The sequence below is a fragment of the Corvus kubaryi genome, unplaced genomic scaffold (genome assembly GCF_017639235.1).
Source record: "Corvus kubaryi isolate FWS band 111438036 unplaced genomic scaffold, C.kubaryi_AGA036_p1.0 74, whole genome shotgun sequence".
NCBI classification, from domain to species: domain Eukaryota; kingdom Metazoa; phylum Chordata; class Aves; order Passeriformes; family Corvidae; genus Corvus; species Corvus kubaryi.
Window position 1 is genome coordinate 11,910,379 of NW_024582061.1, and position 21,276 is coordinate 11,931,654.

The following is a 21,276-nucleotide window of genomic DNA, read 5'->3' on the forward strand; positions in this document are numbered from 1 at the left end:
CATCACTGAAATTTGTCCACAATATTATTTATTTCTAATGTCCCAGTAGCTGCTGCAAACACTGGACAGTCCTGTAATCAAGTAGAAGGGCAGTCTCTGCCTGGAGCAGCCTTTGTGGGCTAAATTAAGACAAAGAGCATCAAGGAAACCAAACAACCGAGTTCAGGGAACTGGGAAGGTAGGAGGAAGCAGTGATAAGACATCTCCACATATGCAACCTCATAGTCCTAAACCACCTGAAGGTATCTTTAATGGTAAATAACAAATTACAGCCCTTCCCCCTCAGCCTTTTTATTAGGTAAATTTCACGTTAGGAGGAGGATTTCCTGGAAATACACAAGTCACATTTAAGCACTTCATCCCCATTAAGGGAGGGGGAAGTTCCCCCCACCTCCACGCAACAAAGGAAAAGTTATGAACAGGGTCCTTCAAAGCTGCACAGAACTGGGAGGGTGTGGTGGGGGCAACTCCACCTACCCCAGGTAACCACTCCAGGGCAAGCCAGCCCAGGGCTTTGCCAGTCTGCACACAAGGAACAGCAAAGAATCCTAAAGTGCCCTCCCCTGTGTGTGATTCCCTGAGGGTAACCCAGCCTCTGGTGGGGACAGGTGTGAGCGGTGCCATGGTGCAGCCCTAGGCAAGCATTGGGGAAGGTGTGGAAATCCACAGGATGAGCTGCTGGGAAAACACCACCCCCACAATGCGAATGCAAACCCTCTCTCCTCTCGCTTTTCCAGAACCTGACCCTCGAGGGCGCTCACTTTGTGGCCAGTGACATCGCATCCACAAACGGGGTCATTCACGTAATTGATAAGGTACACAATATATTGATAAGGATTTGCTCCTCTGCACCACAAGCAGTGCAGAACAGTTAACCGCCCAGAAACTACTAACAGGCTGAAAAACCTGTTTGCACAGAGCAGCACTTTGTCCTGCAGCTGATGCTTGCAGGCGATGTGGGATATCTGCTCCTTTGCAGGTGCTGACCCCGCTGCGCAGCGCTGTCATGCCGAGGCTGCTGGCCCGCCTGGAGCAAATGCCTGACTACTCCATTTTCAAGGGCTACATTATTGTAAGCTTTCACATCATTTTCACGGTGTTTTCAGGACAGAGGAAGCTCTCTGCTTTGTTTGCATTTCGGACTAGTGTCAGGCTATCAGTGGTGATTCTGATTTTATTTAATGTGTTTCACAACAGCAATACAACCTGGCTAATGAAATAGAAGCAGCAAACACATACACAGTCTTTGCCCCAAGTAACGATGCCGTAGAAAATTACCTAAAGGACAAGAAATCTGCTACTCTGGTATGTACTACTCACAAGGCTTGTCCTAACAGCTCAGTATTTAATCTTTGTTTCAAGTGAATGGGTTACAAGGACACGGATACAGGAGGAGATTTGTTTCCCAGAATTCCAGTAAGTTAAGTTTTGTCTAGAACACCAGAGAAGGTGAAATGGGATGGATCCACCTATATTTTCCTGACTTGCTGGAAGAGCCTAGCTATTTGTTCTGTGTTTTGGCCTTCTTTAGATTAAAAACATGGTGATCTCCAAGACCTCTTATCAGTAGACTTTTTTTTGGTTTGGGATTTTGAGAGAGTTTTTTATGTAAAGAAGATCAGTACAGGAGTGATCAGGAAAAACACTGAAATGAGTTTACTGGGTGAGTGATGTCCTCACGCCCAGAGCTAGCTTATATTATTTTGACAGCATACCTCAGGCCGGTTTATATCTCTTTATTCTTTTGCCAGGAAAATGTTTTCGCTGCAGCAACTCTCTCTCTGGCATTTGTACCCTGACACAGTTACAAGTTCAAACCCCCTTCTCAACCCTATTGGTTTCCTCCCAAGATAAGCTATCCTTTTTCTGCATCTTCCCAGCAGCTTTCTTCGTATTTTCTCCAATTTGGTACAGCTTTATGGATTGCCCATATCAAGAGCCACGCACCTTTCAGAGGAAGCTTCACCCATGACTTGCCCAATGGCATTAATTCTTCCCTATCTCTTCCAGAAATAGTTACCCTGCCACATTCTATCCTTACTTGCATGGTCTTCACACTTACAGCCAGGAAGCTGAGGAGCACAGGGTTCAAATGACTCATCCCAGATCATTTACCAACAGTAGACCCACGGCAAAATACCATGTTCACAAGTGATCAAGCTCCATCTGCTCAAATGACTTGTGAACACTATTTTAGTTGTTTCCTGACAAAACATCATCATTTCCACATCACTACAAGAAGAATTTATGACAAACTTTGAGAGACACATAGGACATCAGTCCCAGTAGATCTGGATTACACACACACACACAGAAATAATTTTCATTTCCACTACTCACCAATGTTTCTTCAATCTTTCTGCCATCCTCCCAACCTTTTGTGACATGGCAATCTGGACAAAAAAAAAAAAAAAAAAAAAATCAGAAAACAACCATAAGGTTAAGTCTGCCTGAGGCTTAACCTCCTTGTGAAACCCCTGGGACAACTCTAGTGCAGAGGGAAGAGTTTGGCACAGGGAGGAGACCCCATTTCTTTGCCCTAATGAGGTGAGATATCCTAACTCTGCTGGTGATTAAAGACAGAAATCAAGATGGATCAGAGTTAGATTTTCTTCCAATTCATCAAATTCAGGATATTAAATTGGGCTGGACACTGATGGAGATTAGTTCTGTCTTAATTCCCAGTTTCTCATCTGCAAATATTTCTTCGCCAAATCTATGGAACAGGGCCAGCCCTAAGAGACATCAAGGCCACTATTTCACTCTGTGGGCACAGCCAGACCACATCACAAATCTCACATCCTGGAGCTGCTTCATGCTTTCACACACTTTTGAAGGAGCAGAAGAGCCAGGAGCAGCACGGACATTTGGAACAAGGGAACAGTGAGAAACGGGATTTCCCACAAGGACCTTTTACTGCAAAGGCGAAGTTGCAGCAGCACTGTCTGTTGGCTAGGCAGCTCCTAACCTCTCCAAATGCCCCAGCTCCTCTCACATTGGTCAATCTCTCATCAACACATCCTGCCTCTGCTTCCTCCTCCCAGTAGGGTAGAGTTCTGGGAGTCTCCTGCTTCAAAACAAGATGCAGAAGCCTTGGGAAGCCCACACAAAATTTTGGTGTACAGAAAGTAACTTCATCACTTTTCCATGAAATACGAATACACTCAACCGACTAGGCATAGAAAACTTTTCAATTAACAGACATGACTCTCAGTCTTTACTGACTGAAGACGCCTTTAAAGATTATAGATATAAAAATATATATGTATATATATATAAATTATTCTAAACATTCACCTACAGTTTATTCCCTTATAGGTTACTCAGGGATTCCTAAAAGAATAAGGAATAGGTATGGAAAGATTACAATAGCACTCGTGAATATACAGCTTTTGATGTCAAAAGAACCCATGAATTTCAGAGGCCTAAAAAGTCATCTGACTTTTCCCTGAGTTTATCAGCCAACCCTATGCACAAAAACAGATGTTTCAGGCTCAAGCAAACCTTGGTCCTCCCAGTTTCATTGTCTTTCATCCTCCATGGTCAATAAAATTTTCATTATGACAAGGCTCTCTACAGGAGTAAATATTAAATGCCTGCCTACTGGAGAAGCTTCTCTTTAAATCCAGGCAATTTATGTTTGGCTTGAACCCTTTGGAAAATGCTTTCCTTAGTAACTTTTCAGGTTTTGTTACATAACTCTGAATGTAATTGTGTGTTGGCAGGATGAGGGCCAAATCCGCTATCATGTTGTGCTGGATGAGAAGCTCCTGAAGAACAACCTGCACAATGGCATGCACAGGGAGACCATGCTGGGGTTCTCCTACCAGGTTGGGTTCTTCCTCCACAACAGCCAGGTACTGCAGTCTGCACTTGCTGGGAGAAACAGGTTTCCTGCTTTTTACAACTCCAGCTTCAACTTTAAACTGACACACAGTCAAAAGGAATTGTGCATCCCTCATTAGCTTCTGTGACTTAACAGCACAAAAGCTGTCACTCAGATGCAAGGCCTGTCTCAGACCTGCTCAATTCAAAGTCACCCTTGAAGGTATCTTTGATTGAATTTGATTTCAGTAGTGCTGTTCACATTTAGATTGAATTTTAGACATCTGTCCCTAGCAACTACAAGCCTGCATTGCAATGCAGTCATTAATCTGACTTCCAAGGGCTATTAGAAACCTGCCCCCAATTATAAAACATTAATTGTATCTTCTGGGGAGTTAGTCCACTTTCAATCCTAGGAGCTCAAAGCACTGGGCAACAAATATCAATTGCCTTTCAATACCACTTGTGGAAAAATCAGGCACAGCAAGATTAAGAGACAGGGCCAGGAAGGGAACTTGGTCCTCCTTTTCTGTCCTGGAACTCCCTCTGGGTATAGGCAAAGGAAGAAAGCTCCTCACCAGCAGAGTTTCAGCCCTGCCCTTTGCTCTGGTCACAGCTGAGCCTTGAAAAAGCACCTGCAGTGGGACTGCTGCTGGTGAGAGCACGATGGGAGTGGGGGGTAGCATCGAGTCAATTAAAGTCCTCCTTGAAAGAGCAGCTGCTGGAAGGGTTTCCTTGAAGCCCCTCATGCCCCAGACACAGGAAACCCACCTTTTTTGGCATGCTTTTGCCATGCCTTCCAATGCAGTGAAGCAGTTAAATGGAGCAGCTGGAATATGAGCAAGTGCCTGATGCTAACTACCTTTGTTGGTTTTGCTTAAGTGATCCCTATGCATTTCCCTTTCTCCCACCTCCCGCTGCTCAGGTTACCACAGAGCTGTGGAACACCTCTGCTGCTCTCTAATTGATTGCATGTCTTTTGCAGCTATATGTAAACGATGCTCCTATAAGCTATGCAAATGTTGCCACAGACAAAGGAATTATTCATGGGCTGGGAAAGGTCCTGGAAATCCAGAAGAACAGATGTGATATCAATAACACCGTGATCACTGTAAGTGGTCCTGTTTGTATAGATGCTTAAAGGCCCCTCAGAGAAACCTACAGCCAAACACAGCTCAAATGTGTAGGACATGTGATATTGCTTCCCAGCAAGGAATGCACACATTTTCCACAAAGGATATTCCTACCAGAGTTTTAGCATCTCCTAGGACAGCTTTGGTCCTGAAATCAGTGTTCTGACAGCCTGGATAAAATATAGGCAGAGTAGCTCAGGAACAAGACATTCCTGAGCTCTAATATTCAGATAATAATAATAATAATGCAGTATTCTGTGTCTTTGTAGCCAGGTTACTTGTTTATAAAGTGGGAAGCATCACTTTAGAAGAGCAAACAAAAATGACCAAATGATTTTTCCCTCTTCCCCTTGGGGGAAGAGTATTCCCACAGAGGCGCTCGTAGGGATATCCTTCCTTGCTGAGCAGGACAGCTTCCCTCACCATCTTTACCTAATAGGTTATCCTAATAATGCCCCTCAAGGACTAGATTTAGAAATATGGCGGGAAATCATGTTTTTTCCAGGAAACAACCTGCCTGCAGCTCTGTACAGTCTGTTAACTACCTCTCATCTGTGTTGCTTAAGGAGAAGTGCAGAATTTGTTCACAACCATCAAGTTGTCCCCCAGGAACAAAAGAAATAGTAAGTATTTTTTCATTAATGCTAGGGTTGTTGACTTTTTTATATCAAAACTGACTACAGATGCATTCAATCCTGTTTTTAATATAATTGCCTCAGTTTCAACAAAAGATACAGTATTTACTTCAGCCTGCTACATATAATGCTTATAGTCAATAGACTCAATCCACCCTGACCTTAGAGATTTTTTTTTTTTTAATCTACCTGGGATCAAGGTAGCAGAAGGGCAGCTTAAAGATAAAACTAATCTTTCAAGGCCGGTTTCTCATATGCACTAGGACAACTAAAGACTCCTCAAACTGCAAAGTTTACCTCTACCATGCAAAACTTAAGGGAGTTAAATGTGGTCTGAAATATGCCTGCTCCAGAAGGAATTACAGAATCAGCTTTGAGCCCTTCAAACCAGAGATGTACAGAAGGGCAAACTCAATCCCTCCCCAGCAACATGCTGTGAGTTAGGGTCACAAGGAGACTTGGAGATTATAGAGACTTTGGATTCCCAGGTCCAACACATGGGAACTGCAGATATTTAGAGTTTATTGGTACCTAACCTATCTGCAAAAGCCCTTCCACTGGGATTACATAAGTATATTTTCCTTTATTATTTATTATTTTTTAATTAATTAGGCCAGTAATGCTATTCCAAAGCAGATCAAGTCTCATCCACTCATCAAAGTACTTGACTGGCAAAACCAAATTTAAGTCCTCATGGGTAAAACTCAAAATCATTAACAATTCCTTTACAATGAAAGGCTGGATGGATGCTTGTCTCAATCTCCTCACAAGGGTGTACTGAGATCAAAAACTTTCTTCAGCAAATAATCTTTCCCAATTGTGTTCATACCTGGAAGATAATGTTTCAACAGCTGCTTTTGCAGAACTTCATAACTCAGTTTTCCAAGAGGAACTAGAAAGATCAGAAAATGTGAAAAATGGAAAAAAAAAATGTTTGTAAAACTTCTGAGTAGAATCTGTTCAGTTCTGAGCAAGGCAATTTTAGACATCTTTAAAACACCACAAGACACTGAGTTAAACTGATCATATGCTCACTAGAAATTATTTAGCTAATACATTTTTATCCCTATAAGTATTTCCTTCATTTTAATTGTGAACGTGTGAGTCAGTGCACAGCATGCATAATTTTAACGCATTTGAAAGTAGCTGATCAGTATTATTCAGAAGTGCATCTGTTTCTCCAATATTTGCTCAGGCAGGGGAGAAGAAGTACTGTGTCCTCACAGAAAACCACATGAGACTGTACACCATCCAGATCGGGTGCCAGCCCAAGTGTGCTAAAACCATCATTGTGAGTTCACTCTTTTTATTGGGGTACATTTCTATGGTGGTGGCCAGGAACCCTCTTCCCTGAGCTTCACCCTCTTCATAATTCCCACTAAGCTCATACAGCATGTCAGGGCAGTCCCTGGCAATATGTTTATTGGCCTTTATTCTGGACACAGCAGAGGTTGAAAGGTTAAAGCACAGGGAAAGCCAGGAGCTGACATGGTGTAGGAAGACAGAGCACAGGTTTGGGAAGGGTAACCCTGTGCTTGTCCCTAGAAATTCTGTCCACATTTCCCTGGGGTGGTGAAGAGTACCTGGGTCCCACCAAGGACTGGGGGTGACAGCCTGAGTCCTGGCATGTTGAGGAGTGTGATCACAGACCAGCAGAGCTGATGTACTGCTAAAAATCACTGAATCAAAGACTAGTTTGGGTTGGAAGGAACTTAAATATCTTCATTCCCACCGCTCTGCCATGCCCAGGGACACCTTCCCCTACACCAGGTTTCTCAAAGCCCAATCCAATCTGGCCTTGAACACTTCCAGGGATGGAGCATCCATAATTTCCCTGGGCCTCCTGTGCCAGTGTCTCACCACCCTCACAGTAAAGAATTTCTTCCTTATACCTAATTAAACCTACCCTCTTTCAGCTTGAAGCCATTCCCCCTTGTCCCATCACTACAAGCCCTTGTAAAAATCCAGATCTCTCGTTTGTCCTGCTCGCCACCCCGACCCTCAGCACAGCATTTCTGGGTTTCCAGACCAGGGAGTGCTGCGCGGGGTTCTTCGGCCAGCAGTGCCAGCCCTGCCCGGGAAAAGCCGGGAGCGCCTGCTTCGGGAACGGCGTGTGCCTGGATGGCATCAACGGCACGGGCACCTGCCAGTGCGAGGAGGGGTTTGTGGGCACGGCCTGCGAGAGCTGCAGCGAGGGCAAATACGGCCCCAACTGTGACCAAGGTACTGAGCTCCCCAAACCACACAGGAGCTTTGCTCGCCTTGCCAGGTGTACAAACCTTCCCCTTTTATCTTCTAACCACGTCCACTCTAGATTCTAGAAAGGTACTGCAATTTCAGGGTAATAGGCCAGAGCCTTAAAAAACATCATTAACCTCTTTTCTTTCCCCATAATGGTGTTTACTCTCTCATCCCTTGGCTGGAGACAGTGTCTTCTACTCTGGCACACCACTGACTTAGAAAAGAATCCAACAAGAACAATCCTCTTTAGCACTGCTATTTCTCACTAATTCTTTCCTATTAAAATACAGTTTCAGACCCTGGGAATAGAGGAAGATAAGCATAGTTTGAATTTAGAGTTATTGTGTCATTAGAAACCAAAAGGCACAGACAAAGCAATGAAACAGCCTAGAGTAGAAGATGCCATCAGCAGGTGATGTCTGGGCCACCCCCACTGTACTTCCTGCCCCTTGCTGCCCACACTGCTACACTGCCAGGGACAGTGGCTTCCCCCACCTCTTCCACAGTGTGCACTTGTGTCCATGGGAAATGCAGCAGCGGGATTGATGGGGACGGCTCCTGTGAATGTGACGTTGGCTGGAGAGGAGTGACGTGTGAGACTGGTGAGTGTCCTGCCTTTTTTTACCTGAGGTAAAAAGTGTGCATTTCAGAAAATGACAGAACTACAGCCACGATCAGATCCCAGTGCAGCTTCCCCCATGCAGTGAAATATGGGTCACATTCCGGTGCTATGGCAATTAATTACTGTATTATTAGAGAGATAGCTGAGATACTGCTCATGACACTGAGACACTTAATTAGCTAATTCTCTACCTGTGTCACCCTCTATCTGTCCCAAAAGAATATCCCATTTATTAAAGCTGTATGTTTTCTAGAGCAGGATTACCCAGGACATTTTGACCCTCAGATCAAAAGCCTCTCAAGTGCTTCAATAAGTTGATGTAGCTGTACAACACCAGATATTAAATTATGTTCTTGCTAATGTGATTTAAAAAAATTAGCAAATAAATCATTTTGTGCTGGCTTAATACAGCTCCTATATCAAATCAAATTATATTCTATTTAGACATAATTAAAATTATGCAGTAACTATTTCAAAACCCTACCTATAATATAAAACAAAAACAAGTTACAAACACATTAATAGTAACATTCAATATCAGTTTTAAATTTTCCCAGGGAAATAATTAGTAATATGCAGAGTTTTATAAGAGGGTTGCTGTAGTTACTACACCTGAGCAAAATGTCATTTCTTTTAGAAAACCTACCCTTATATAATTCATATAAAAATATATTAAAAATGGGATACTTAAAGACCAAAGCACGGAATTCTAACAGCTAAAATAATATCATGCAAGATTCACCCGAGTAAATACAGATCAATGACGACAGGTGAAATGTATTCCTGACAGTAGGGCACAACCCTTCCAAGTGAATTTCAGTGGTATCCACTGATCTACACAGACCCCACAGATGGAGTCTCTATAGAGACTGAGAGCACAGTTGCCTGATGCAGAACTCAGACTCCAGCTCCACATGGTAGGAACAAGACACTCTGAACCTAGAAGTCAACATCTGACCCAAAAGGTTCTGATCCCTGCTTCAATTTTTCCACTTGCAGAAATCGAAGACGACGCATGTAACGCCTCGTGCCACACCAGTGCTAAGTATGTATGAAATGTACTTATTTAGAGGAGAGGGGAGAAAAAGGGGATCTCTTGCAAGGCAAAAACCATAGTTCACCTTGCTCATGACTTCTCAGCAGCATATCTCACAGAGATAAGGAGCAATGGAAATCTAATGTAGATGATGATGAAGACAAAAAGTTCAAAGCTCTCCTCTTCACATCAAAATATACAAACGACAACAAAAGAGAAATGCTCTCACCAGTCCAGCACCAATACTGGGACACTAACTAGTTTTCAAAGGAGCAAGTGAGCCCCACTGAGCCATTTACTGACGTGCATCTGTCCCCTCAACGCTGACCAGACAGCAAGATTTACACAAGCCAAGACATTTCAAAAAAACAAGGAAAGGCGGCTACAAAGACTCCACATTTTCAGTCACAGTTTTTCTGTAGGATTTGAGAAACCAGAGGGGCAAATCCCCTTTTTCCCAGATGTAGGTCATTCTCTCCCCCGTGTGTTTGTGACCTTCAGTTCATAGTAGCAGTATTTTACCAGGCTTTTTAGCAGAACAACACTCTCAGATTTGCTTATGGGGACCCCACACACTCTGGAATCAAGACTGTGTTTCTGACAGAAGCAGATTGTTCTTCTGTTGTGTATTTTTCATCCACTGACATACACCTGTAAGTGTGAGGATAGGTGCAGGCATGGCAAGAGTAGGGGGGAATGATGAACTCTGCTGGCTGCATCCTCCCATAAATTGGGTGCACACAAACAAAAATTGTGCACAGCTCTTTGGATGGATAGACATGCAAATTCTGGAGTTCTGCACCAAAAAAAAATTGGGATACTTAAAGGCCAAAGTATGTAATTCTAATAGCTAAAATAATACATCCCAAATACATTTGAAAAGCTTGGTCCAACTAGGTCAATTTTTATCATTTTAGCTACCTCTTCTACTGTATGGTTAAATGCCTTGTTATTTCTATGCAACATTACCTTCAGAACAACTCACAAAAACGAGGGTTGTACAAAAGGCCTGACCAGTTTTTTTTCCCCCTCTTTTAAATGTTGCCTCCCTCCTTTTTTTTCATTAGCTGCCTTCTCCTATCAAATGGCACTGCCTATTGCAAGTGTGCAGCTGGGTTTGAGGGGAACGGGACATTCTGCACAGGCAAGTGAACTTTGTTTCTTCCCTTTTAGGAAAAAAAAAAAAAAAAACAAGCATGCTTGAAGCACTCTCTGGTCACAGTAGAGTTGGTGAGAGATGAGCACTTCCCCATGCACCAGTTAAAGAACAAGAATTGTTGCCAGTTCGCTCAAAACAAATAGTAGCCCAACAGGTGCGGATTCATAGCAAACAAAGGGCTCCAAATCTCCAAGTTGTGAGGTATTGTGTTGAGGGAGACCAGAGAAAAGGGAACGTGCTGTGCACAGCCCCAGCCCATTGTTTGCAGAGAAATGAAACCTGGTTTGCGACTTTTACTCCCTTTCCCAGCACAGCCCAGCAAAGGGAGGCCAATTCAGGGTACAATAACACTTCCAGCTATTGGAAGCTGTGTAGCTCTACCATTTCCTCAGCTTTCTGATCTTGCTCAGATTTCTGGTGTGGTAAAACCCCTTTCTTTAGACTAGAGAGATTTAAGAGACCCTCAGAAAGGGGCAATAGCACCTTATCCTAGATGGTGCTCCAAGAATCTGGGTTATCCAAAATAGACTACTTCCAGCTACAATAATCATAATTGTAATTTTTCTTAATTCTTAACTAATTAAAACACTGATTCTTTTCAGAACAGAAGCCCATTTTTCTACTTACTCACGATGGCTTGCAGGGTCCTGATCCCAAATTTTGCCTCTCTTACTCTGCCTGCTTTAATTTTCTCTTCTGGCACAAGACAGACAAATCCATTTTGATCTATTGGGGGGCAATTCCCCATGTGCAGGAAGAGCTGGGTGACACAGGTCACCCAAAGCAACTCTCCACTCACCCTTGTTCTCCTATAGAGGACTCCTGGGCAAAACTAGATGCAGAAAAAAATCAACTTCCTCATCTGACATTGCTGAAACAGCAATTTAGGGTAATTTGAAACAAAAATTAAAGCAATATTCAGGTGGATTTGAGCCACACTGAAGACCAGACAGGGCTCGCTCTCTGCTCTCAAGTTATGATCATCCAGCTCATCCAGAGTTGGAGAAACAGGATGAGTATCCACCTGAGTAAGAACCAGGATTTTCTGTCACAGGAGGGCTGGGTGGCATTATGTTCTAGACTTCCTGCAAGAGAAGTTATATGATCTGTGTGCAGAAAATGCCAAGCTCAGGAAATGCTTAAATGGCCATTTAAGCTAGAGAAGAACACAAACATCCCTTTTTTTGGTGCTCTGTTGAAATGGGCAGAATTGGAAGATGGAAAGTTACTGAAAATCAGTCTGGATGAACTCTAACATACCAGACTAGAAACATCATCTCAACTTTCCCTCTTGAAACAATAATCGGTATTAAATATCTGGCACTAATGAAGTCTGTGACCTCTTAATTCAGAAAGATTCTGTGTGCTGAAAGCGTTAGTAAATCCCTTTAAAAGATGGAGACAGATCCTCATGAGAAGCAAGAAGCCAGTCCAGCACTTTGGTTTAATCTCTGCTGTTGTCCCTGCTCAGCTATTGATGCCTGTGAGAGCAGCAACGGGGGCTGTTCTGCCAAGGCAGAGTGCAGGAGAACAACACCAGGAAACAGAGCCTGTGTCTGCAGTGCCGGCTACACCGGAGATGGGATCGTCTGCATTGGTAAGCACTGGCCCTGTCTCATATATCACACAGAGGAATAGCACGGGAGCAAGTTTTCCTGCAGGGGGATGGTTCTTCTTCCACTCTGACCCAGAAATGTGATGCCTTTTCCTGGTGTTAAAATCAAGAGTCATACACGGTTAGAAGGGGAAAAGGGATTTTACCTTGGTATTTATTGTAAGGATCCTTAGGTGCACACATCCAGGTCGAATGCACCGAAATGCACCCTGCAATGCACACCCCAAAAGATCTGGTATAACATTATAGGTCTTACTAATTAGCATATCTATCAAAGATTCCCCAAGGAGAGGCTCGAGTGAGCTCCCCTCCCCAAGGAGCCTTCCCCTGGACGGTTCTATCTCAGTTTACAAAATGTGTTCTGGAGAGGACCTTGGGGTCTGGGGCACACTTATCCCTAGCTACGAAGCTTCTAAAATGTTTAGTCTCTCAGCTTGACAAACAAGTCCAAGAATATAGGCAAAAAGCACTAAGAATACAGAAGTTGTAAAAAAGGTATAACAGGGGTATAAGAGAAAAGGCAAAAAGTCATCATGGCATCAAGTACAACTTGCTGATAGCATATCCCCAATGCCAAAGGCATCTCTTCCTGCCACATGGCTGGTACTACTTGGCAAACCACACACCTGCAGCAGCAAAGAACAGTCTTATCAAACAACATCTACCTCTAGCAAGGATAACCCCATCTTCAGCAGCCTGAAACACACTCCTCTGACCTTCACAAACTAAGACTTTTAGATACCATACCACACCTCCCCAGGTTTGGTTTCAGAAACGCTGCTAGCAGGGCTTTAGCATTCACCAAGACAGCTGAAGACCTAGACTGAGGTACTACATAGCTGGGGGAATTAATTTTGTCATAAATCTGAATTCCTGGTATGCTTTAACTTCTTCCTCCTTGGGTTTTCAGAATTTCTCTCTCTTTATTACACTGTTTCTGTTTTATAAAGAAATCAACCCTTGTCTGGTGAACAATGGTGGATGTGATAGAAATGCAGAATGCACACAGACTGGACCCAATCAAGTGAGTACTTTGTTAGTGAAGAAAAATAGGCCTGGTCAAGTGTTTACTATGTGTAAAGAAAGATTTCCCCATGTCAACTTTGTTTTTTATGTAGAAAAGTGAATTTCATAACAATTCTGAAAAGTATATGCTTCCCTCAAAAAGGCATTTGAAGGGGAGAGCAGACAAAAATTTTTAAAAAGTCAATTTCAGTGAAAGAAATCCAAAACTGCAGAGGAAAGCAGTGTTTTGCTATTTCAAGTGGTTGCTTCTCTCCCTCCTGGAAGGTTTTGATGTGAAAACCTGTCAGTTTGAAAGTATTGCTAGATGATGTTTCTTTTCTTGTTTTAGAAACTGTCCATGGAAAAATTCTATTTTAGACTAGCCCTTCTCCCTGCACAGCTCAAATGTATTCACAAGGAAACAAAATGGCCTAAATCATAGCTCTTGCATAGGGTTTACAGCATTCCAGCATCCACACGCTCCTCTGCTGATCTCTTCTCCCACACAGAGGTACCACATACTCTCCAAAGAGAAAGGGGGACAAAGGAGAAGCAGATCAGTCAGGACAGTGGAGCGACACAGATTAGTGATTTTATTTTTCTAACAGCTTCCAAAGAAGCTGAACTCCCTGGTTGTAGCACTTCTTTTCATCTCCCTGTGGTTTCATGTTGGCTGTTGGCAGGACTGTAATCCTCCAGTGAGAACTGCACAATGGTTATTCTTCAGGATCAAGGCAGGAAAAAGAAAGCAGGAGTCAAAGCCACCTCCTGCCTTCCAGTTGTTCAGGGACAGAAAGGACAACAAACCCAGCAGCCCTTTTTGCCAGTGCAAACAAATAACTCTGCCTCCACTGTCCTTTACAAGTCAGCACATTTCTGGCGGGAGGACAGAGTCACTCAACCCCTTCCCCCTCCCTCTAGACAAGACAGGTGATGGCTATTTTCTTCCATACACCCTCACTGGGGATAGAAGTAGTAGCTGTTTATTTATTCTTCCTTACCTATGAGGATGCAATTAACATCAGAGTAATAACAACATCAGAGTAATAACAACCTCCACTACAAAATCCCAGCACTGCAAAGGCAAATTTATAGGAGGGAAATGCATCTGCTTTCTGTAGGACTCTCACTCATCCAGGAGGTACAAGAACACTGCTATTAGACTACCTCCCAGTTTTATTTCTGCTGCAGAAATCTCATTGAATTTTCGTATCCCTACATATTAAATGTAAATTCTAAATTGAGAACCATTAAGCAGTGAAATGGAAAATACAATTAATTTCTTTGCAACTATTCATCATCTTCGTGATAACTGCAAGTGCAAAATAAAGTAAGACAAAGTGTCAGATGCATTTCCACTGCATGGGAAGCTGCCAGTAGCATCAGGACACAATTCCAGGTGTGTTTTGAAGGTACATTTCATGACTTAAAGAAAGCAGGGGAAGGAAAGGGATGAGAGGGGAATACCAACATATGCAAAAAACGTGAGGAAAACAAATTAAGGTTTTAGCTTGTTTTGTCAGCAAGAAAATAATGTGCAGATGTCAGAGGGGTCATTTCAAATGACCAGGACAGCAGAGAGGAGACCAGAGATGGATAGGTAGGGAAGAGGCAGATAGAGCCTATTGAAAATTGTTACTTCCCAATCTCAGTTTATGGTTGCTCATACTGGCCAAGAAATTACTGTGGGAGACATGATGTACTTTTATCTTAATAAATTGCACATCATAGCACCATGAAATTATCTGGGGAAAAAAAAAAAACTATAGATATGTGTGATGAAAAAAATTTCAAGCATTTTTCAATGTATGCATGTTTTCTGATTTTGCTTTGTAGGCAGTATGTAATTGCCTGAAGGGATATTCCGGAGATGGCAAAACATGCACATATATCAGTCTGTGTTCACAAGTGAGTATCCATTTAAGGAGACAATTTAAGGTCTTATTATAATCATTATACTTTGGAGGGTTGTACGCATTCTAAACTAAGTTAGGTGTGCTAAGAATCAATTTACATTAACTTGGCTAATCTAAAATGTTCTTGGTTCAGTACATGCTTTCCTGTTGTCACTATGAGAGAAACTAAATATGCAGGAAGGGCTTTTCCTCGACCACAGCCTGAACAGAACACAAGTGAGGGCCTGGACTCATCATTGAGTCTTAAATAACCCACTTCAAATCCAAGCCAGAGAAACAGGCCCTGGTCTGTAGTGGTAAAACCTAAGTCAGCAAATTATTTGTCATACAGAGTTCCTATAAAAAGCCAACAAAACCATTTCCTTCCACAACACCCAACCCAGGATATCTAGTGGCATTGCCCATTCTGTCCCTCACTTGTCACTGAAGGCTGAGAATTAGCTACATTTGTTTTGCACAGGCTGGCTCACACTGCAAGCCACATATTGGCAATCAGTGTGGTTCTCTGCACCAGCTGCACTACTCTGCCTCTTGGCAAGCTGCAGCAGGGACATATCCACTTTCCCGTGTACATTAATCCTCTGTGCTCTGAGCACAGTAGCAATAATTCTCACCCTCCCAGCCTGGCCTGTCAACTGGTTTTCTCTAACCTTGAAAGGTTGCAGAGATGAAAGAGCAAGGGCAAAAACAGAAGCTGGAGTAAGGGGAATTTAAAGTTATGAGCCACTGCTCCCTATGGTTTTGTATTCTTTTGCTTTTTCCTATGCTGTGTTCTGGCAGCTCTGCTTCCACTTGACTAATTATGCCAGGCTAATTATATACTAAAAAGTAAAGATCGTCTTGAGAAGCACCAGAGGCTAACCTGGCTCCACGATGACCAAACCTCTGTGCAGAAAAGTTTCACAGATAGCTAAAGTTGCCAACAGTGTGCCTAAGCCAAGCCAAATCCATAGCAAATCCAGCCAAACCCCCTGCTTACAGCCCGGCATCTCTCTGACCTGTCAAGTCAGACCCCACTGGCAGAGCCCCACTCCAGAGACCGCACTGCTCCCTCTCATGGCCCATGGGAAAGGATCTCTGAGATGATCAGCAACAAAAAGGACACCATGGAATAAGTACAAAATGGGAAAACAAGAGAGCTTCTCAGTTTTTCCCAATTCGCTCTCAAGCCCAGGAGAGAAATTTATTTGCAAGCTGAGGTGCTAACAGGGGAGCACCTACTAATGCCTGAGCAGAGCTCTGAGCTCCAACATGCTGCTCCTGAGTGAGGAACATCTCGGCTTAGCACAGGGAACTTTCTGGAGGCAGGCAGATGGGTGAGATGCATCCACTGCTCCAAGCCCAAATTTGCTCTGGCAGTGGACTCAGATGCAGACAGGAGACGTCTTAGAGACAAGAACAAGGCAAGTCCCTGTTCCAGCTGACCTGGGCCATCAGACAGACAAGAAACAATAGTTCTGTGCTGATGCTCCTCCATAAATTCAGGCTCCTGGCACCATCACAGTGATTTACAGTATGTAAATAGTTCCCTTTAGAGTAAGTCAGTGCTGCGTTGGCAGAGAAGCTAAGAGTCATCCCTAAGGTGCAGAGTGAGACTTGCATGCAAATATTTTGCATCCTTACAGCATCATGAACTAAGCATATGAGGAGGGAATCAAAACTACATCCTCTGCATAAAAGGAGACTTGTTTTTTTACAAGCCCTACATGCTCTTTAGTGTTTGCAAGAAAATATATGCCATCAGATGTTCCAGAAAGATGTTGTTTCAAGAAGATCTTGTGATTAAGCCTTTTTAAATTATACATATGGGAGGGAAAAAAATGGTGAATTAGAATTGTTTTATACACCTGACAATGAAGGAATTATATATTTTACACTTTGTTCTTACAAGAATAATGGAGGCTGCAGTGAATTTGCCATTTGTAATGACACTGAGCTGACAGAGAGGACCTGCACTTGCAAACCTAACTACATTGGGGATGGATTTAAGTGCCGAGGCAACATCTTCCAGGTAAAGTGCTGCACATTTGCTGTCTCCTGTTTTTCTTCACACAGTTACTTAACACAATGGTTAAAATGTGCCATTTTTTTCTTGGACAAATTTGTACCCCAGAATTTGAAATTATCCCAATCCAAGAAACCGAGAATAGGAACAGGATGCTGCAAGATAACCTTAACTGCCAAAACAAACAAACCTTAGTGGACAATCATTATGACTGCAGAACTAGGGAGTTTTAGGTTTCAAAGAAGCCTGCTGTTTGAGAGTAAGGTAAGAACAGAACAGAAGCAGTACAGATATGCAGCGCTTACTCCAAACCAGAAGTTGCCTTGCTTTTCTGAGAGGTGCATTTACAGCAGTGTTACAGAGTCTTGTTCTTAATTGCAGGAACTTCTCAGGAACTCAAACACATCGAGGTTTTATTTCCACTTAGAGGTAAGAAAAGGTTGAGTGGTTGTGGTTTGTTGGGGTTTTCTTGGGAGTGGGGTTCTCCTCCCTTTTTTTTTTCCTCCAAGAGTGTATACAGGAGAGAAGCAGGCAAGAATCTGGTGTGTACCAACATCCTTCAATTTAATTGGGACTGGGTTTGGATTACCAGTCACTAATGCTCTAATTTAAACTATTAACTGTCACTAAAACAGTATTAATGATCTAGAGTATTAATGATAAAGACCAAGGTCCCAGGGAAATGTAAGACCTCCAGACTGGGCATAAAACTGATGCTCTCACCCATTCACAGTCTGAGATCTGCCAGCATATCCCTCATGAAGTCTGAAACAAGAACATACCACTCATTTACTACCCCTTCTGCATCTCCAAATGGCAAACTTTTCAGTTGCCTCCCTGAAACATCACAGGGTGCTCTGTGTCCATGCAGCCAACTCTCACTGATTTTTGAAGACTGGCAACAGCAATTCTCTGTTTACCAGAAGCCTCAGGGCAGCACAGACCAGCACACTGGTCTGCTAGCCCAAAGACTCATATTTTAGTTTCATAGTCTACCATAGTAGACAGCTGGCTTCCTCTTGCTTTAAGAGAGCTCTCAATTTAGCTTGTCAGTGGTCACTGCGAAGTACCTGCAATAGCCCAAGTCCATTAGTACTCCTAATCTAATTCCCTTGTCTTCCATTTGTTATTGCAGAGGAGATAGAGATGTGGCTACAAGTCAAAAAACCAAAATCTTCCATTTAATACATGTGAGCAGAGGTGACAGATGAGGCCAGGAGTCAAAGCCCACATGAGGACTTTCTCTCACCCTTGCGTTGCAGGGAAGAGGACTCAACATGTGGCAGCAATGGGGCCGCAGGCACCACCTCCCCCTCCACAGGGCAGTGCCTGTGTGGCATCACAAACACTAACTCATTGCTACTTTATCCTCTTAAACTTGGCAGGCCTTGTCTATGAGAGATATCGCAGGCCCCGGCCCTTTCACCCTGTTTGTCCCTCGCACAGACATCCTGAACAGCGACCCACGAGTGAGTAGAAGGGGCGGGGATTGTGGGTGAGCTGGCCATGAGCTTTCTGCTTCAGATGCCTCTCTCAGCTGCTTCTCAACTCCTCCACTTCCCACTGCAGGTCAATGATTGGGTTGCCAAAGGAGTGATGGCTCAAGTGCTCCGGTACCACATGGTGGGTTGTGCCAATCTGTTGTACAAGGACCTGACAGCAATCACCAACATCACCTCTCTCCATGGTGACCTGATACACATCAGCTACTCCCAGGTAACCCAACATGGAGAGACAGGGAGCAGAACACTAAGCCAGTCCACTCTCATTCACCTTTTATAAAAACTTCAGTGGTTCCCTTTCCTCCTCTGATGCACAAAAATAAATAAAAGGGTTTCAAATGAGATTGCCTGTTCACCTGAAAGGTTCAGCACTTACTCGGTACGCCAAGAGTGGAGTTGTATAACCCTTGCTTTGACACAAGCTATTTTATCCTCAAACTCTGGCTTTGTGAGCATGAGGAAAGTTAAAAGCAAAGGACAATTTATTAAAGATGAAAGTACTGTTTGCTGCAAAGAAAAGGTGGTCTGGGCCCATTATATCAAAGCAATTCAGCGTCAGCCTCACTTTCCCATAATGCTTCACAAAAAAAAGTTTTTGTTGCCTTTCCAGAACACACTGGTTTTGAACAACAAAGCTGAAGTTATACTCAGTGATGCTGTTGGCACGAATGGTGTGATCCATGTCATAAACCAAATTCTTGTCCCATCACATATGCAGGATTTCCCTCTCAAGAAGGTATGTGCAGCTTATCACTATTCCCAACCCAGGGGCTTTTCCACAGTTACTGTCAGATATATAAATCATACAAGTCAACAAGAAGAAAAAGTGACACTTAAAAGACCTTATACAAACATTGTCTACAGTGCTGAATAAATTCAATATTACTTTTCAAATTCACCAGAATTACAGCTAAAGTAAGGACAGTATAAGAGGATTTCTGCAGAGGGCTTTTACAGCAGCTTTGATTTTATAACAAAAAGTGACTTAAAGGGAAAAGCAAGCCCTTCTCTGCTTTTTTAATACCCAAATAATGTATTTCTTAGGTAAATTACTCGCTTTTCTTTCTTTGTAGGAAAGTCTTAAAATGGTTGCAGCCAAACATGGGTACATTCTGTTCAACACTTTGCTAGAGGTAAGGACACAAGAGACAGCAGCCACTGGGAAAAGGTTGCAAACAATTTTTTTTAAGACAAAAGTGCACACACAGAGCACATGGCATCACTGGCAGGATGTTGTTCAGGAGAACCAAAGGGCTCACAATAGAGTACACAGCAACCCTGGTCACCACCAGTGACACTCCCACAGAGGTGGGGGGATGTCAAGCAGACCCACATCCACCTTTCCCTTCTCCACTCAGCTCTGTCCTACTGTATCTCAAGCTCAACTCACGTAGCTGGTTTTAAAGTCAAGGTTCTTGCAGGCTTTGACCAGGCAGCCCACAGGGCATTACACTCCAGTTATACCAGACATTCACTCCACAGGGTCAGCATCCCTTTGGGCAGAGGATTAATCTTCCACCCCAATAACCCCTTCTGTGTTGCAGAAGAACAACCTGCTTGGACTGATCAACGATCCCATTCACAAACCCGTCACGCTCTTCTGGCCTACAGACACAGCCATCCGTGGGCTGCCACAGGAGCAGCAGGACTTCCTCTTCAAGAAGTCCAACACTGACAAACTGGTGCAGTACCTCAAATTCCACATTGTCCGTGACGCTGCGGTAAGCCCTTGTTTTTTGGGAGCGTTGCCACAGCCAAAATATGCAAGCCCAGATATATATCTCCCCTTTTCCTTCCCAGGTGTTGGCCTACCAGCTCCCCAGCTCCACCTCACTGAAGACCCTGCAGGGCTCCAACCTCAATGTGAGCTGTGGGGATAACGGGGAGATTGTAAGTGTTCACTCTACTGGCACACTTATCTCCCTCACCCCTGCTGCAGGATCCACTCCTGCAGACCACACCATGCCTTTGCACGGCCCCCAGGCAGGGTTAGGGGCACCAAAATGCATTGGTCATTCCCCAGTACACGACAAGAGCCACACCAACAGATTCTAGATGGTTTGCAGGACAGTTTGGAGCTGTCATTTGCTATGTTGTAAAACGCTACTCATTCAAAACAGCTCTCAGTTAACTTGAAAGTGAAATAGCAGCACACTTTAACTTCTACACTAAAATACCAGTGCAAAACCACCAAGATCAGCCTGGTTTGGAACCCCAAGAATGCAGCACCTGCATGCAAACTCTCGCTTGTAAGCGCTTACAAGCTAAGATTGCAGGCACACACATAGCCTGTTAAACCAGAGCAATGTCACATTTTTCTTTGCAAATGTATCAGATCATACCTGGCAAGCACCTAAGTCTAAGTATGCAAAAGGTTAACCTGGGGACATAGACTGGCATACTCTGTCCTCTTCAGAAGATAAAAACATCATAGAACTATAGGATGGTTTGGGTTAGAAGGAACCTTGAAGATCATCCAATTCTACCTGTCCTGTTATGGGCAGGGACACCTTACAGTAGACCAGGTTGCTCAAAATCCCATTCAACCTGGCTTTGAGCACTTCCAGGGATGGGACATCCAC

The 21,276-nt window shown here is 43.4% G+C and overlaps 1 protein-coding gene across 1 annotated transcript in view; it reads left to right on the plus strand.

The window, feature by feature from the left end:
* STAB2 (stabilin 2) overlaps nucleotides 1-21,276 on the plus strand; it is a 77,862-nt gene that overhangs the window by 39,869 nt on the left and 16,717 nt on the right. The window contains exons 29-50 of the mRNA XM_042050672.1: nucleotides 738-815; nucleotides 980-1,072; nucleotides 1,198-1,305; nucleotides 3,726-3,857; nucleotides 4,811-4,936; nucleotides 5,525-5,581; nucleotides 6,789-6,884; nucleotides 7,621-7,816; nucleotides 8,341-8,436; nucleotides 9,456-9,501; nucleotides 10,560-10,636; nucleotides 12,123-12,248; nucleotides 13,217-13,290; nucleotides 15,108-15,179; nucleotides 17,079-17,198; nucleotides 17,574-17,621; nucleotides 18,578-18,661; nucleotides 18,762-18,908; nucleotides 19,305-19,430; nucleotides 19,768-19,827; nucleotides 20,239-20,415; nucleotides 20,495-20,584. Coding sequence (XP_041906606.1) covers nucleotides 738-815; nucleotides 980-1,072; nucleotides 1,198-1,305; nucleotides 3,726-3,857; nucleotides 4,811-4,936; nucleotides 5,525-5,581; nucleotides 6,789-6,884; nucleotides 7,621-7,816; nucleotides 8,341-8,436; nucleotides 9,456-9,501; nucleotides 10,560-10,636; nucleotides 12,123-12,248; nucleotides 13,217-13,290; nucleotides 15,108-15,179; nucleotides 17,079-17,198; nucleotides 17,574-17,621; nucleotides 18,578-18,661; nucleotides 18,762-18,908; nucleotides 19,305-19,430; nucleotides 19,768-19,827; nucleotides 20,239-20,415; nucleotides 20,495-20,584 — 2,229 coding nt within the window. The remainder of the gene's footprint in view (nucleotides 1-737; nucleotides 816-979; nucleotides 1,073-1,197; nucleotides 1,306-3,725; nucleotides 3,858-4,810; nucleotides 4,937-5,524; nucleotides 5,582-6,788; nucleotides 6,885-7,620; nucleotides 7,817-8,340; nucleotides 8,437-9,455; nucleotides 9,502-10,559; nucleotides 10,637-12,122; nucleotides 12,249-13,216; nucleotides 13,291-15,107; nucleotides 15,180-17,078; nucleotides 17,199-17,573; nucleotides 17,622-18,577; nucleotides 18,662-18,761; nucleotides 18,909-19,304; nucleotides 19,431-19,767; nucleotides 19,828-20,238; nucleotides 20,416-20,494; nucleotides 20,585-21,276) is intronic.